Source organism: Zalophus californianus, chromosome 4 (genome assembly GCF_009762305.2).
Source record: "Zalophus californianus isolate mZalCal1 chromosome 4, mZalCal1.pri.v2, whole genome shotgun sequence".
NCBI lineage: Eukaryota > Metazoa > Chordata > Mammalia > Carnivora > Otariidae > Zalophus > Zalophus californianus.
Genome location: NC_045598.1, coordinates 48,228,480 through 48,242,113, shown reverse-complemented (window position 1 = coordinate 48,242,113; position 13,634 = coordinate 48,228,480). Strand labels below are relative to the sequence as shown.

Below are 13,634 nucleotides of genomic sequence, written 5' to 3'. Positions count from 1 at the left end.
TCCAAAGCTGCTTGAATTAGCTCATGAGCTTCCAGCTATGTCATCCATCTCCCCATCAGAGGAAGCCACTGGGATACAACCTCTGGCTTCTACTGAGCTCTTGCAAATACTCATCCGAGTTGCTGACTCCATCCACATCTGACTCTGTTTAGTAATGCCCATCTCTAGCTGGGGGTTCAGTCCTCTGGGAACGGGCTAAAATCTTGCCATGCTTCTTTCCTGACTCCCACCTAGTTTTTCATATGCACACTTGCTCTGTGCTTGCTTTGAAGAGCCCTTGGAGCAGCACTCAACCTCTCCAGCAGTTTGAGCAGCATATGGCCTTATGTTAGAAATCACAGCTCTTCAAAGAACCAGAAAATAACTTTCTGTTCTGGGTAGGGCTGTACTTGCAAAATGAAGCAGAAAAAACACATTTCAACCACTGGTGAATAGGGTGTTTTCATGGCCTGATACGCTTGAGGTGCCTTGCACCTGCGATTAAATTTGATTAATTTACTTCTTGGATATTTCAGGAAAATAAACAGACACACACCCCAAGACAAAGAAATAGTATTAATTTGAGAATGGAAACCGGTCATATACACGAGGCAAGGACTCTTTCAAAATTCCTACAGCACTAGCTGTTTTGTATATCAAATGTGGGTTTCCTGCTGTGTTGAGGGACTTGAGGGCCAAGGACTTACATACAGAGAAAGACTAATCTCTGTACCTGTGTGAGACGTGGTCTATGATGGACCAGGTGATTGCTGAGCTACACCAGCTGGCTGTTAGCGGTGGATGACCTCCATAGCTGGTGAGTCCAGCTGGTCCTTGGGCTATGGCAGATGGCTCATCACTGGCCGCTCAGCATTCCAAGGCCACACTTAGAAGCCTGCTAGTCATCTTCTAAAGTGCAAGGGCCACTAAGCAGAAGCTACAGATTCAAAAGTATTTGTTGTTGCTGTCTGTCCACAATGTGACAGTCTCCCCATTTGATTCTGACAATGACCCTGCAAGGAATCCACATGCTGGTCCTGCACCCTAATGTATCAAGCAGAAAGGAGAAATATTTGCATAGGCGGCTACTTGGTCTAGGCACACTAGTAAGTGGCCCACCCCCTAACGTCCACCTCTTTCTCGCCCAGTGTCATGGGTCAATACTGCATCACCAAAGGAAAAATGAAGCAGCAAGGCACATGACAGGGAGCCACCTGTTACCAGAAGAAAATGATGCTCTCATGCATATGGCAAGAGTCCTGGGTCATGCCCTGTTCCTACTTCCGAGGGTAGGCACCTGAAGCAGAAGGGTTTAGAGCCAGGTCAAACCAGGAGTGGTGATTGCTCCTGGAATCTGAGTCAGTGAGAGTGTGAAGGAAATAAGAACCATGACTGAGGAGAGAGAGGACAGAGCTTAAATCCAAGGCCCAGGGTAGGGACGAACATGGGAAAGGAGTGAGAAGGCTGGTTTTCGCAGCAGGGAACCGAGGACTAGGCTGAGAAGTGTGGTTCGGTATTAAACCATGCAGAGGATGGTTGGTAGGACTCCTATCTTAGAGTCCTCAGCACATCGAGCGAGGTCCAGAGGTGTGAGTTACGGCAGCCTTGTGGGGATGTGCATGCTGGAAGTCAGGATTCACATTTTTATTTAACCTCCCCATTTCTTGTCATGGTGACCTTGGGCAGGTCACCGTTTACTCCTCCCTTGACAAGTGAAGACTGAAATAATCGCTTAGCCATAGGGCAATTATTCGATGCCTGTCTTTGACCTAAACACTGTTGAAAATTTAAAAGCAAACATGCATGCCATAGGTAGCCTCTACCCTCAAAATGTTTTTCTAATAAATGTAAAACACAGGCTATGTCATATGGCAGCTCTGATCTTATTTTCTTCCGTAAAAATTATTTTTCATTGCCTTCAATGCACTTTTTAATTCTGCTCCTGTATTTTTGTCTTTATCATTTCCTTTTTCTTCTCATTCCACTGCTTTTCCATCTGAGCTCATTTTTTCCCCACTAAGTTTCTGCCCTATTTCATAGAGATGTGCCCTTTAAAAAAATCCTACTGAATATGCTAAAGAGGTTGTAATATTTCCTTTTGCTTTGAGTAGTATATAATTCTTTGAGGCCTTTCCCTAAGTGTTCCAATGATACTCCTTTTGCTTTGCATGCAACATGTTTTTCCTAATAGACTCACTTTCTTTTTTTTTTTTAAAGATTTTATTTATTTATTTAATTGACAGAGAGAGAGAGACAGCAAGAGAGGGAACAAGCAGGGCGAGTGGGAGAGGGAGAAGCAGGCTTCCCGCCGAGCAGGGAGCCCGATGTGGGGCTCGATCCCAGGACCCTGGGATCATGACCTGAGCCGAAGGCAGACGCTTAACGACTGAGCCACCCAGGCGTCCCTAGACTCACTTTATTTTTTTATTCATTTTAACTAGAGAGCTATACATATTCAGTGTTTCCCAGCAGACCGTACACATGATTTACTCTCAGCCCCACTCACTGGTACGTGGATTTGCCTCTTCAGATCTATAGCTAATTGCCAGTTCCCAGAGTCCAGCAGTTTTTGTTTTGAGTAGCTTTGGTGGCCTTACCACGGCCCAGTTTTCTAACCCTAGAATAGACAGCTGACATGCAAACCTACACCTCTCCTCCAAACTCCTATCTATGTCCCAATAACAAAGTGTTATTCAGGATCCTTAGAATGCAGGGCATCACCCGTCATTCCAAATTGGACTTCATGACCAGTTGGCTTCCTGGTTGGCAGTTTTCTGATGGATTGAATTAAAAGGGACGATAAGGTCTGGGTTGTGGGAGAGTTCTGGAAAGTTAAACTCACTGGCTGCTTCCAGAAAACCAAAACACCCTAAAACCATTGGCAGCAGAGAAGAGGGGAGGACTGCCCTGTTCTGAGGCTTAAAGGGAACTTGCACCATTCGGCTAAGGAGCAGAAGATGGAGAGGTCCGGGTTCCTGCAAGGCTGGAGGTTCACTTTGTTCATATGTCATAGATTTAACCAACAAGTTCCAGTTAGCCTTTTAGATTCTGGAAAATCTTCCCAGATTCCAAGACTGTCAATTCTAGTGTCGCTAGTTGAATGACATGTGATGTGAATTTTCAAAGTCAGCATGAGTTTATGGGTTTTTTTTTTTTTTTGCATCTTCATATGTATTTTCAAATGAAGTAGAGGACGGCTGCATTAATATTGATATTAAATACTTATATGGATAGTAAGAGTAGCAACTAACCCATCTCATGTTAGCAAATTGTTCATATGTATGTTTTTAAAGCAATACGTGATTTCTTTCTTATCTCCATGCTGACCATCAATTAAGTATATATTAACTGCGTAGTATATGCCCAGAGAAATGTTTCAGGAACCAAAAGAAGAAATCATGTGTGTTTCTTTCCCTACTAGGAACATCCTGACTATTCTACTTGCTATGTATACATTGTATCCCTCTCCTCCCTTGAATCATGCTCCAGGAACATCGGCTTTGTTGTACCTTACTGTGTCTACATAGCCATGCTTTGTTCTGGGATCTAGGTACCAAATAAGTATTTACTGAATGGGTGCTGGAGACAGTAGTCATTACAGGTTCTGACAAAGGAGAACAGGACAATAGAGATTTCAGGGTGATTAGTTTGATGTTATCTGAAACTAACTGAGGGAGGGGAACCTGAGTGGCTCAGTCGTTAAGCGTCTGCCTTCCGCTCAGGTCATGATCCCAGGGTCCTGGGATCGAGCCCCACATTGGGCTCCTTGCTCCGCGGGAAGCCTGCTTCTCCCTCTCCCGCTCCCCCTGCTTGTGTTCCCTCTCTCGCTGTGTCTGTCAAATAAATAAACTCTTAAAAAAAAAGTAAAACTAACTGAGGGAGAGCAATACTGGGAGAAATTTTTAGCCCAGAATTTCCTTCCTTATCGAGGTCACCTTCTCCTTCCAGTGTGGTGATGTAAGCTCACAGAGTGGCAGCTATTCCAATGTAAACCCAACCCAAGCAGCTACAAAGGGAAGTCAATGCTCAGAAATACCATGCGATATATGAGGTTTGCTTATAAAACAACACAACTTTTTTTGGGGGGGGCACCTGGTTGGCTTAGTTGGTTAGGTGTCTGCCTTTGGCTCAGGTAATGATTCCAGGGTCCTGGGATCAAGCCCCGCATCAGACTCCTTGCTCGGTGGAGAGCCTGCTTCTCCCTCTGCCTCTCCGTCTGCCTGCTGCTCCCCCCTGCTTGTGCTCTCTCTTTAAATAAATAAATAATCTTAAAAAAATAAAAAATATAAAACAATAAAACTTTTTAAAAAACTAAACATACTAATGGATTTTCTGATACAACTGGGGAGATGCCCCCGTACAGGTAGTCTTCTTGGTGAGCATGTACTTAGCAGTACTCATTATAAGGAGGCAGGCATTCTTCAAAACCCTCCATGGACTCCTTGGGGATTACATTCTGGATTTGGGTTACGTTTATAAGAATATCCTTATAATGGTAACTCTTAAGTCTTCTGATGTCAAGCTTGGTTTTAAGAAACAGACAAAAACCACTAGAAGCCATGGGTCCTGCCACGCTAGGAATGACAGAAGTTGGTGAGAGAGGGCCCCCAGGGAAGGACTGCAGGTCCAAGTCCATGGAGTCCAGACCCACGATCATTTCACTACATAGCCATGCTTTGTTCTGGGGTCATTTTATGAACTGGCCATGCTTCTTAACATCTTTAACGTTTTAAAGGTCCATTATATTTGGTTTCAGATATTTGTTTTCAATTAAAACACTCACTTTTGTATCCATACAAAATGTGCTCTTCCCCAACCTCTGTTTGTACCCAGAGAGTCAGTTATCTGCAAGTACAGCGTTCTGGCCGCAGCCTGTGGCCACATGGCCCTCTCCCGACATTCCTCTTCTGCTTCCACAGGCCAAGTAAGGAGGCCAAGCTCATTATCTGTTGTGTGGGCACGCTTCATGGACTCCAGACAGACATAACTTATGCTATGTCCAATTTTCTTTTCTTTCCCCATGATTCCTTTTTATTAGCAGAAGTTGATTATGCCAACTAGGTAATGAAAATAAAGATCAGGTCTTCCTGTTGGCATCATAAAAACACTGAAAACAATCTCAATAAAATGAATCACAAAACCATAGAAGTTTGAGTCTTGAAGCTCTTTAAGCTAGCAGCCTGCACCACTGTCACGCCGTGTAAACCCTGCATTGCTCACGGCCTCCACTCTGAACTCCCCGCCTCCGTTCACCACACACTCTGCTTCTCAACTTTTTGACATCTTCCTGGATTCTGAATTCCTGGCTTATTTTCTTATTTGTGGCCCCTCCTGGCCTCTGAAGCTTAGTTCTATTTCTCCAGCTTGAACATGCTTTCTCAAACCTAAAATACGATTCTCAATGGCTATCCTACTTTCGGCCACCTAATCTCGCCTGGACGCTAGGGTGCCCTATCTTAGCTTAGGGGGCTACAAACGCTGCCCTAAGTTCATCCTGGCCCCTCCAGGAGGGCCCAGGATCTTCTGCACCACCCGTGACCCCAAAGGTCACCAGCAGCTCCATTTATCCCCCAAGTTATGAATTTTATTTTACTTTTAGCCAAGTTGAATCTGAAATCCTAATAATGTTAACATGCACTCTGAACAGCTCTGACTCAGAGCCTGAACAGACATGTGGTTGTGGCAATCAAGACCATGGGTGGTAATATTTACCACTTATTTACTGGGTGGCCTAGGGTGGGGGGAGGGCAGAAAACATGACTCTGCAGAGTGATGTAAATAAAAAAATCACACAGGCAGGCGCTCACGACTTCCAGCCCCTCCACAGGACAAAGAGGCAGCAGTAGCTAAATATAAGAAATAGTGCTTTTAACGCTTTCAAGGTTGGCTCAGAAACAATGAGAACTTTCAGCAGCTCATCCTGGGGAGCTGCAAGAGCCTTTGCAACAGCGATGCATCTGCAAAAAGCCTGTGCGCCCTTGGCCTGTCCTGTTTATTTTTCCTCTTTTCTTTCTCCTCACTTTGCTTCTTCCAAACTTTGTAGCCCTTTGGCCTGCCTTCACCTTAGTGCAAGGACTGGCTGTTACTTACCATGCCCTTCAGTGTCAGATCTGCTAAGGGAGACCGGTTGCCATGGAAATCTGGCCAAACATGTAAATCAACAGTGAGAAAACCCACAGGCCGAGCCTTCTTAATCAGATCCAGGTGACTGTTCAAATATGCATATACACTCTGGCATCTGGAAGAGAAGTTGATTTTGTTTTTAAAAGGGGGGTAGGGTTGGGAAGCAAACTGTTCTGCAGAAAGAAACGATTTGTACTTCCATATCAGATCCAGAAAGAAAGCAGGGTCCCAAACCTTCAGCAGAGAAACTACCCAAACCCACAGGAACCAGCACACTGCACTACTGCACTCTCTGATCATACTGGGCCATCACCAAGAACAGGTAGCATGTCCTGGTGCAAAGTGGAAAGGCTTGGAATCAGAGCACCAGGTCCAGGAGGGGCTTTACCCCCAGTAGGTATGTAACCATGAGAAAGTTATTCAAACGTTCTGAACCACTTTCTTAGCATCTGTAAAAACAGATACTATAATCCCTATCCAATTTACCTCATAGGGTTATTGTGAAGATCAAAGGAGACTCTGTATGTGAAGATAGTGTGTTTTGCAAACTGTACAATACTGTACATATGTGAAGGATTTTTTAAAATCAGTATTCCTAATTATAACAATAAGGATGAGGTGACAAATATAAAGGCAAGTTCCAAGACTCAGGATGGGAGTTGGCTAAAGGAAGTGACAGGGCAGAGGAGTGCAATTAGATCAGGAATTAGGAGACTTTATTTCCAGCCCAAATGCACCAAATGGCATGACATTTATTCTTTCTCCTTTCTAAGGCTCAGGTTCCTTGGGTGCAGAATGAGGGAGTCACACCACCTGTCAGTCTTCATATGTTTGCGTGAGAGGGAGACAGAGATGAGCGGACTGGGAGCCGAGGGAGTCCTGGGCTCAGATCTGGGTTCCACCCATCCTAGCTGGGTGACATGGGCCAGTGACTCACCCTCTCTGAACTTCAGTTATCCCATACATAAAATGGGCATCATAATACCTATCTCACTGAGCTAAATCTTACTGCATGGCACCAAGATTGAAGTGGGTCACCCTTCCCCTCTTTAAACATGCTTCCTTCTCCAAGTCTTGAACCAATGATTCTAGAGGAAAGTGGGTTTATCAGAGGGTGGCATCCAAGCTGCTTCTCACTGGTGACCTTGGAAAGATAGCTTTAAAGGTTAAAAGCATGGCTTGAATAATGGCAGGAGAAAAAGTATAGGAAATCAATGTCCAAGGGAGGTTAGTATCTGACATACCTAACATATTATTTGCATTTTAAAAATGCTTTAGGAGTGCAGCTCAGAGATTTCTAGTTCCAGTTTTGTGACACTGAATGTTCCCATGGAGCCCAAGAAGTTCCCAAAAGTCTCCTAAATGAAGCTTAAAGGAAGAAACAAACAAGTAGAATGGTGGTTTTCAAATTCTTTTGTTAAATAAAAATTTCAAGTGGAACTCCGAGACAGAAAAGATAGCAAAACAAAACAGGTCTATGTAAGTGCAGGAGTGAGTGCAAGTGTGTGTGTGAGCATGCCTGTGTGTGTGTGTGCAAGGTATGCTGGGTGGAGGCAATCTCTTTGCTTCTCGCTGTGACACCTCATTTCCATCTGTAAACATCTTCTGCCTTGGATCCTCTTAGGAGGATAATGATACTGTTGGAAAAAGGCTTACCTGCCACAGCATCATCAGCTCTACCACCTGCCTGACAGGACACAGGCCTTCAACCCCAGGCTCAGGAGCCCAGGACCGGTAACACCCCTTTCCAGAAGGATGCTCAAAGAAGTGAAGACAGGAGAGTGAGGCTGAATTTAAATAAACCCTCCTCTGTGTGATTCTGATGCCATGTGCTTTCTGTAACCCAGGTCAGAGATAACTCGTTGAAGCCCACATTCAAACTCTGTTTTCGCATGATTCCAGGACAGTGAGGAAAGGGTCCCTGAGGCCTCCATGGAAGGCAGGGCCAGAGCCTTGCTCCTGGGGCGAATCTGATCACATTCTGCTTGTCTACTGCCCAGCTCCCTCTGCTCATGGTCCAACAGGAACGACAGTGACAACAAAAGCCACAAGAACGTCCTCCTGAGCCAGAAGTCAAGAGTCTGCACCGATTCTAGCAATATCCCAATTCAGAATACCATTACTGCACTTAAAGGGATTTTTTTTTTTTTTTTTTAAAGCACACGTCTATAAATCTTTTCATTTGCCTCTCAAGGAATCTCAGGGCAGGGCATTTGGTTTCTGACATCTGGGTCAATAAGAATCTATAGGCCTAATTACTATTGATTCATCATTGTCTCATTTACCGTGGGTCTTTGCAAACACTGAGATTCATTTAGCCTCTTACATATATGGTCACTCATGCACTAATGAGATCCCTGGGGGACAGGGCATATGCTTACCCCTTTGACTCCTAACCTCCTCACAGCTGTATGTTTATTCTTTGAATGCAGCCATTCTCCTGCATGTTTTTTCAATTATACCTTACCATGCGCGCTATCTGAGTATATCATTCAAAATGAAATGCACTTGGAAAACATTATAATAACAAATGCACATCATTATTCACGTAATTTTAACCTTACATGATGCCTTTTTTGGTTCTGACTTTATTTCATTTTGTATTTTTTACCAATTCCTTCTCAAATGGCGGTCTGCCCTCTTCCAAGCTCGGGGATCACATGTTAGCTGTTTCAAGTGGGTGGTTCTTCCCCCTCACAAACTCTGGGCTCATATATCTTCTCTCAGAGGGAGGAATTCCTGCTGCCCTGGTCTCCCTGCTGCATATGATGAAAAAAAATACAGTTTCAACAATCACACAGTGACTTCACCATGTCGCAGCTGGGTGGTCAGGTACACTAAACCCTCCCAAGCCTAGTTTACTTTTCTGTACTTGGGGCTAATTCTCTCACCTTATAGGCTGCTATGAAGATTAAATATCGAGCCTGAGCACTATAGCACTATAAAATGATAGGTAATCAATAAAGAGCTCCCCCTCCCTTCCCATCATAGGAAATTCATTTCTAGCTTTAAAAAATCCAAGAGTCAGTGATGATTTTTTTCAGACTTTATCACTCACAATCTTAAATGAAGACAGCACCCCTAGAATCTCTACTCTGTCCTGCCTCTCTATAAGTCATTTACTTCTTGGGATTCTTGGGCTGCCCAGAAGTGTAGTGACCATATTTTGAAACCAAAAATCAGAACACATAGTCTAACCAGAAGACATCTGTGCCCTTTCCAGGAGTTGGGAAAGTCTGTCTGTCTCTAGTTCCTTCACTTCTTGACCCTCCACATATGGAGTCTACTGAAACTGGTCCCACAGTGAGGAACAATACCCTTTGCCGCCAACTCCAATGGACCATCTTCTGCCTTTATTTTCCTTGAATTCTCTCTCACATTCTGCACCACTTGACCACTTCTTACTCGTTTGTTCTCCTTCCCTTGATTCCAGACACTATACTCTTTTAGTTTTCCTGCCTCCTCCCCAGCTGGCTCTCTTCCGTTACTTGTCCCTTAAATATATATTTTTAAAGATTTTATTTGAAAGAGTGAGGGAGTGAGAGAAAGACAACACAAGTGAGGTGAGGGGCAGAGGGAGAAGCAGACTCCCCACTGAGCAGGGAGCGTGATGTGGGGCTCGATCCTGGAAATCCGGGATCATGACCTGAGCCGAAGATAGATGCTTAACTAACTGAGCCACCCAGAAGCCTCTGTCCCTTAAATATTTTAAGTCTCCCAGAGATCTGTCCTTGCCCCTCCTGTCACTCTTTCTATACCCTTGTGTGATCCCATCTTCCTCTTGTGGCTTCAGGTACCATCTAGGGCTGAGGACTTTCAAATATACACTCATCTCCTGCCTATTTCTCTTATGAGTTCCAGGTCAGATAGCCAACAACCCATCAAATGCTTCCTCTTGGATGTCCACTCTTGAAATGGTGAATTTATCTCCTAAAGCCAGCATAGTCCTCAGTTTTCTTGAGACAACCCCAATGCACTGAGCACTTTCTTATCCTTGCATGCCAAATAGAAGCCAAAAAAAGGCATTAGAATTTCTGTCTTATTTCTGTTTAATAAACATTTCTCATCCAAGAGCTATCAAGAATCCAGTGGTTATCCTGGCACACCCTAGGGGAGGAAAGGTATTAATATCATCACCCTCGTTCTATGACTGTCCTAGCTCAGGAGAGCCTAAGTAAATACTTGCTGATACACTGATGGCCCCAGTTGTCAGACTGAGGGACCGAGACTGAAGAAACCATAAAGGCCAAGGAAGCAATCTGAGAACACCAGAGCAGAATGGAAAGTGAGAATCATCTTTGGAAGTGGAGTCTGAGTTCCCTATAATCCTCATTTCCTTATCTAGAATTAAATGAGATAATATGCATACAACTATCAGCAGCAAGTGCAGTGCCAGGAACACTGCAAGTTCTCAATAAATGTTCTTCTCTTTTCTTTTTCCTTTCCTTGCCACAAGGGAACATATACAGCCTTTAATGGGGAGTTTTAATTTTAAATATAACTGAGATTTGGCATATGGGGGCCAGTGCATTTGAAGAAATTGATCCTCAGTGGGATTATGGGAATCACAGAGGCAAAACAAAACAAACAAAAAGGCCTGAGGAATAAATCCGATCAAGAAACATTGATCGTCCTTACAGAAATGATAGAAAAATTGAGGGCAAGTGGGATAAAAGAAAGGTTGGGAGGGAAAATATGAATTAGGAAAAGTTCATTCTGATAATCCTAAATTAGGACCTGAAGCCAGCAGCATTACAACGAGAAATGATCACTGCTTGCAGTGACTTCTGCAAAAGTAACTCGGAATAGGCTGGGCTTCTCTGATTATAGTCCTCTCCTTCCAGTAGACTGTGAGCTCGCTGAGATCAGGGGCCCTGTCTTCTACTCTGTCTCCCCCCCATTAATGGTCTAGTTTACTCTCCCCAGAGCAGCCAAAGTAATCCTTCTAAGGTAAATCTGACGGTGCCTTTCCCTTGCTCAGAAACTAAAACCCTGAATAAATTCTGGTGGCTTTACTGTTATCTACACTGACCTCCATGGTTTGACCTTGGCTAACTTTCAAGTCCTCACCTGTTCGCAGCTCGCCCCCACTCTAGTCCGGCTGCAGGGGCCTTTAGAGCATCCTGCAGCCTGCCAAGCTGGCTGCTGCCTCAAGGCCTGGGGACTTGCTGTTTCTTAGGCTTTCCGGTGTGGGCTGGGGCTCTCCAAAAACAGAACACCCCTGTCTCAGAGCTTAGCATCAGCACATCCTATTTCAAACTGTAGAAACAAGTACTGATGAACAGATTTAGTATTTTATACTCTTCATTTGCCATATAACCCATATAATCATGGCTTGCTCCCACTCTTTGTATTCACAGTCCTGCTTAAATGTCACCTTATCAAGGATGGCTTCCTCACCTGAAAGAATTGCCATCCATCACCCCAACACCCCTCATCTGTCTCTTTACTCATCTCTGTTTTTCTTTAGAAAGCTTACCAATTCCTGGTGGGCGAATGTGTGCTCTTTATCTACACACACACACACACACACGTATATGTATATATACATGTGTGTATGAAATTTACATGAAAGTAGGGACTTTTTTTTTTTTTTACTTTGTTTACGATCATAAATGCTACCAACCTTGAACACTTGTGGTTTATGCCAACACCTTCCCACCAAACCCTGCTGTCACTAGAACATCATTCTGAGACATCAGGAATTAAGGTTCCCAATAAGAGAATTAAGGTTCCCAATACAGTTCCCAATAAGAGAATTAAGACAATAATAGGAAGTTTAGAGGAAAAGGGCCAAAGTTATGATCAATGTCAGTCAGGCAATCTCTATCTAAGGAGTGAAATCTCTGGATATTTGGCCTCACATAGAGAGAGAGACTCTGCTGGCCAGTGACATGGATGAGCACATCTAGTTATTGCTTACTTAATTTATAAGCTCACAAAACTATTCTTCAGGGATGGGTCTGAAAAGATTCCTACAGTTTTAAATAGGATTTGCTGATGTTAAGCTCTGAGGCAGGGTGACTTGCATTCTTTTTTCAGAGAGCCTCAAGCCACACCAAAAGAGGCATGCAGTTCTGATTCCAAGGGATTTGTTGTCCTTTCCAATCAGCCAAATTCACTTTAATAACAGTTATGCCTATTTCTTCCTAAGACCTAATGCATAATGGGGCCTATAGTCTTGGAATTATCTATTCATATATCTGATAAGCAGAGATGCACTTTCTTTTACAAGACAATAGAAAGAAAGTGAAAGGAAAGAGAATCCACATTTATTGAATACCTACTAAATATATGAGCTGGATGTAAAATTTGAGATACAGAAAGAAATGAAGCCAAGAGTGTAGATGGGACCATCTTGGAAGAGATGGCAAAGAGAGAAGGGAAGAGGGCCAGGACCGTAGCTGTAATGAACTTTGATGTGGTGGTCAAGAAAAAGATCTTGAGGGATATCTGGGTGGCTCAGTTGGTTAAGTGTCCGACTCTTGATCTCAGCTCAGCTCAGGTCTTGATCTCAGGATCATGAGTTCGAGCCCCACATTGGGCTCCACATCCAGTGTGGGGAGAGAGAGAGAGAGAGAGAGAGAGAGAGAGAGAGAGGAAGGAAGGAAGGAAGAAAGGAAAGAAGGAAGGAAGGAAGGAAGGAAGGAAGGAAGGAAGGAAGGAAGGAAGGAAGGAAGGAAGGAAGAAAAAGAAGGAAAGAAAGAAAAGAAAAAAAGAAAAGAAAAGAAAGAAAAGAAGAAAGAAAGAAAAAAGAAAAGAATGAAAGGAAAGACAGAAAGAAAGAAATCTTGAGCTTGAAAGGGAGACTCAGAACGACAAGCCAGAGATATAGGAGGAAAACTGGGAAGAGGCAACATTCCAGCAAGAAAGCCAAGGAAAGAGAGTGTTATAAAGGAGAGGAAGGTGTGATCACTGGTGCCACATCCTGCTGAGAGCCCAGGATGGGGACTGGAAAGACTCATCAACAGAGGCTGCTGAGGACCTTATCATTAACTGTTTCAGGGGCCAGTGAGGACAGAATTCAAATACAAGTGGGCAAGGGATGAGTGCAAAACGAGGAAGTAGTGACCAAGAATGTAGGCCATCCTTTGGAAAAACTCAGCTCTAAAGGGGAGAAGTACAGGGAGGTAGTTTGAAGGTGGTATGAAGTTGACTAGTACATGGAAAGAGTTGGGATTTAAATCCAGTTCTGAGTCCACATCTGAGTCCTAATAATCACTGCTTCTGAACCACCCCTGCTGCTGTTTCTCTGAGTCTACACTGGTAATCCATAAATCTCTCTTTCCTCTTCTCAATAAAAACTACTCACATGAGGCTCATCTACAGAAGAAAGTTCTGGAAATTTTGAGTATTTCAATGCAAAATCTAACTACCCCTTGGGTTTGTGTTGGGCTCTAAGATCTCCAGAGACTGGCACTTGCACAATCTACTTTCCTCCATAGAATACCTGTAAAATGAGTTAAGCAGGGTGGTCTTATTGTGGTCTTATGGGTGAGGGAACTCAGTCACTGAGACATTTATGGCAGAAC

The 13,634-nt window shown here is 43.7% G+C and overlaps 1 protein-coding gene across 21 annotated transcripts in view; it reads right to left on the bottom strand.

Moving 5' to 3' along the window:
- Positions 1-13,634, bottom strand: part of FGGY (FGGY carbohydrate kinase domain containing) — a 410,509-nt gene that overhangs the window by 103,840 nt on the left and 293,035 nt on the right. For all 21 annotated transcript variants that reach the window (XM_027572804.1, XM_027572889.1, XM_027572878.1 and 18 more), the window contains one exon: positions 6,070-6,217. In XM_027572804.1, coding sequence (XP_027428605.1) covers positions 6,070-6,217 — 148 coding nt within the window. The remainder of the gene's footprint in view (positions 1-6,069; positions 6,218-13,634) is intronic.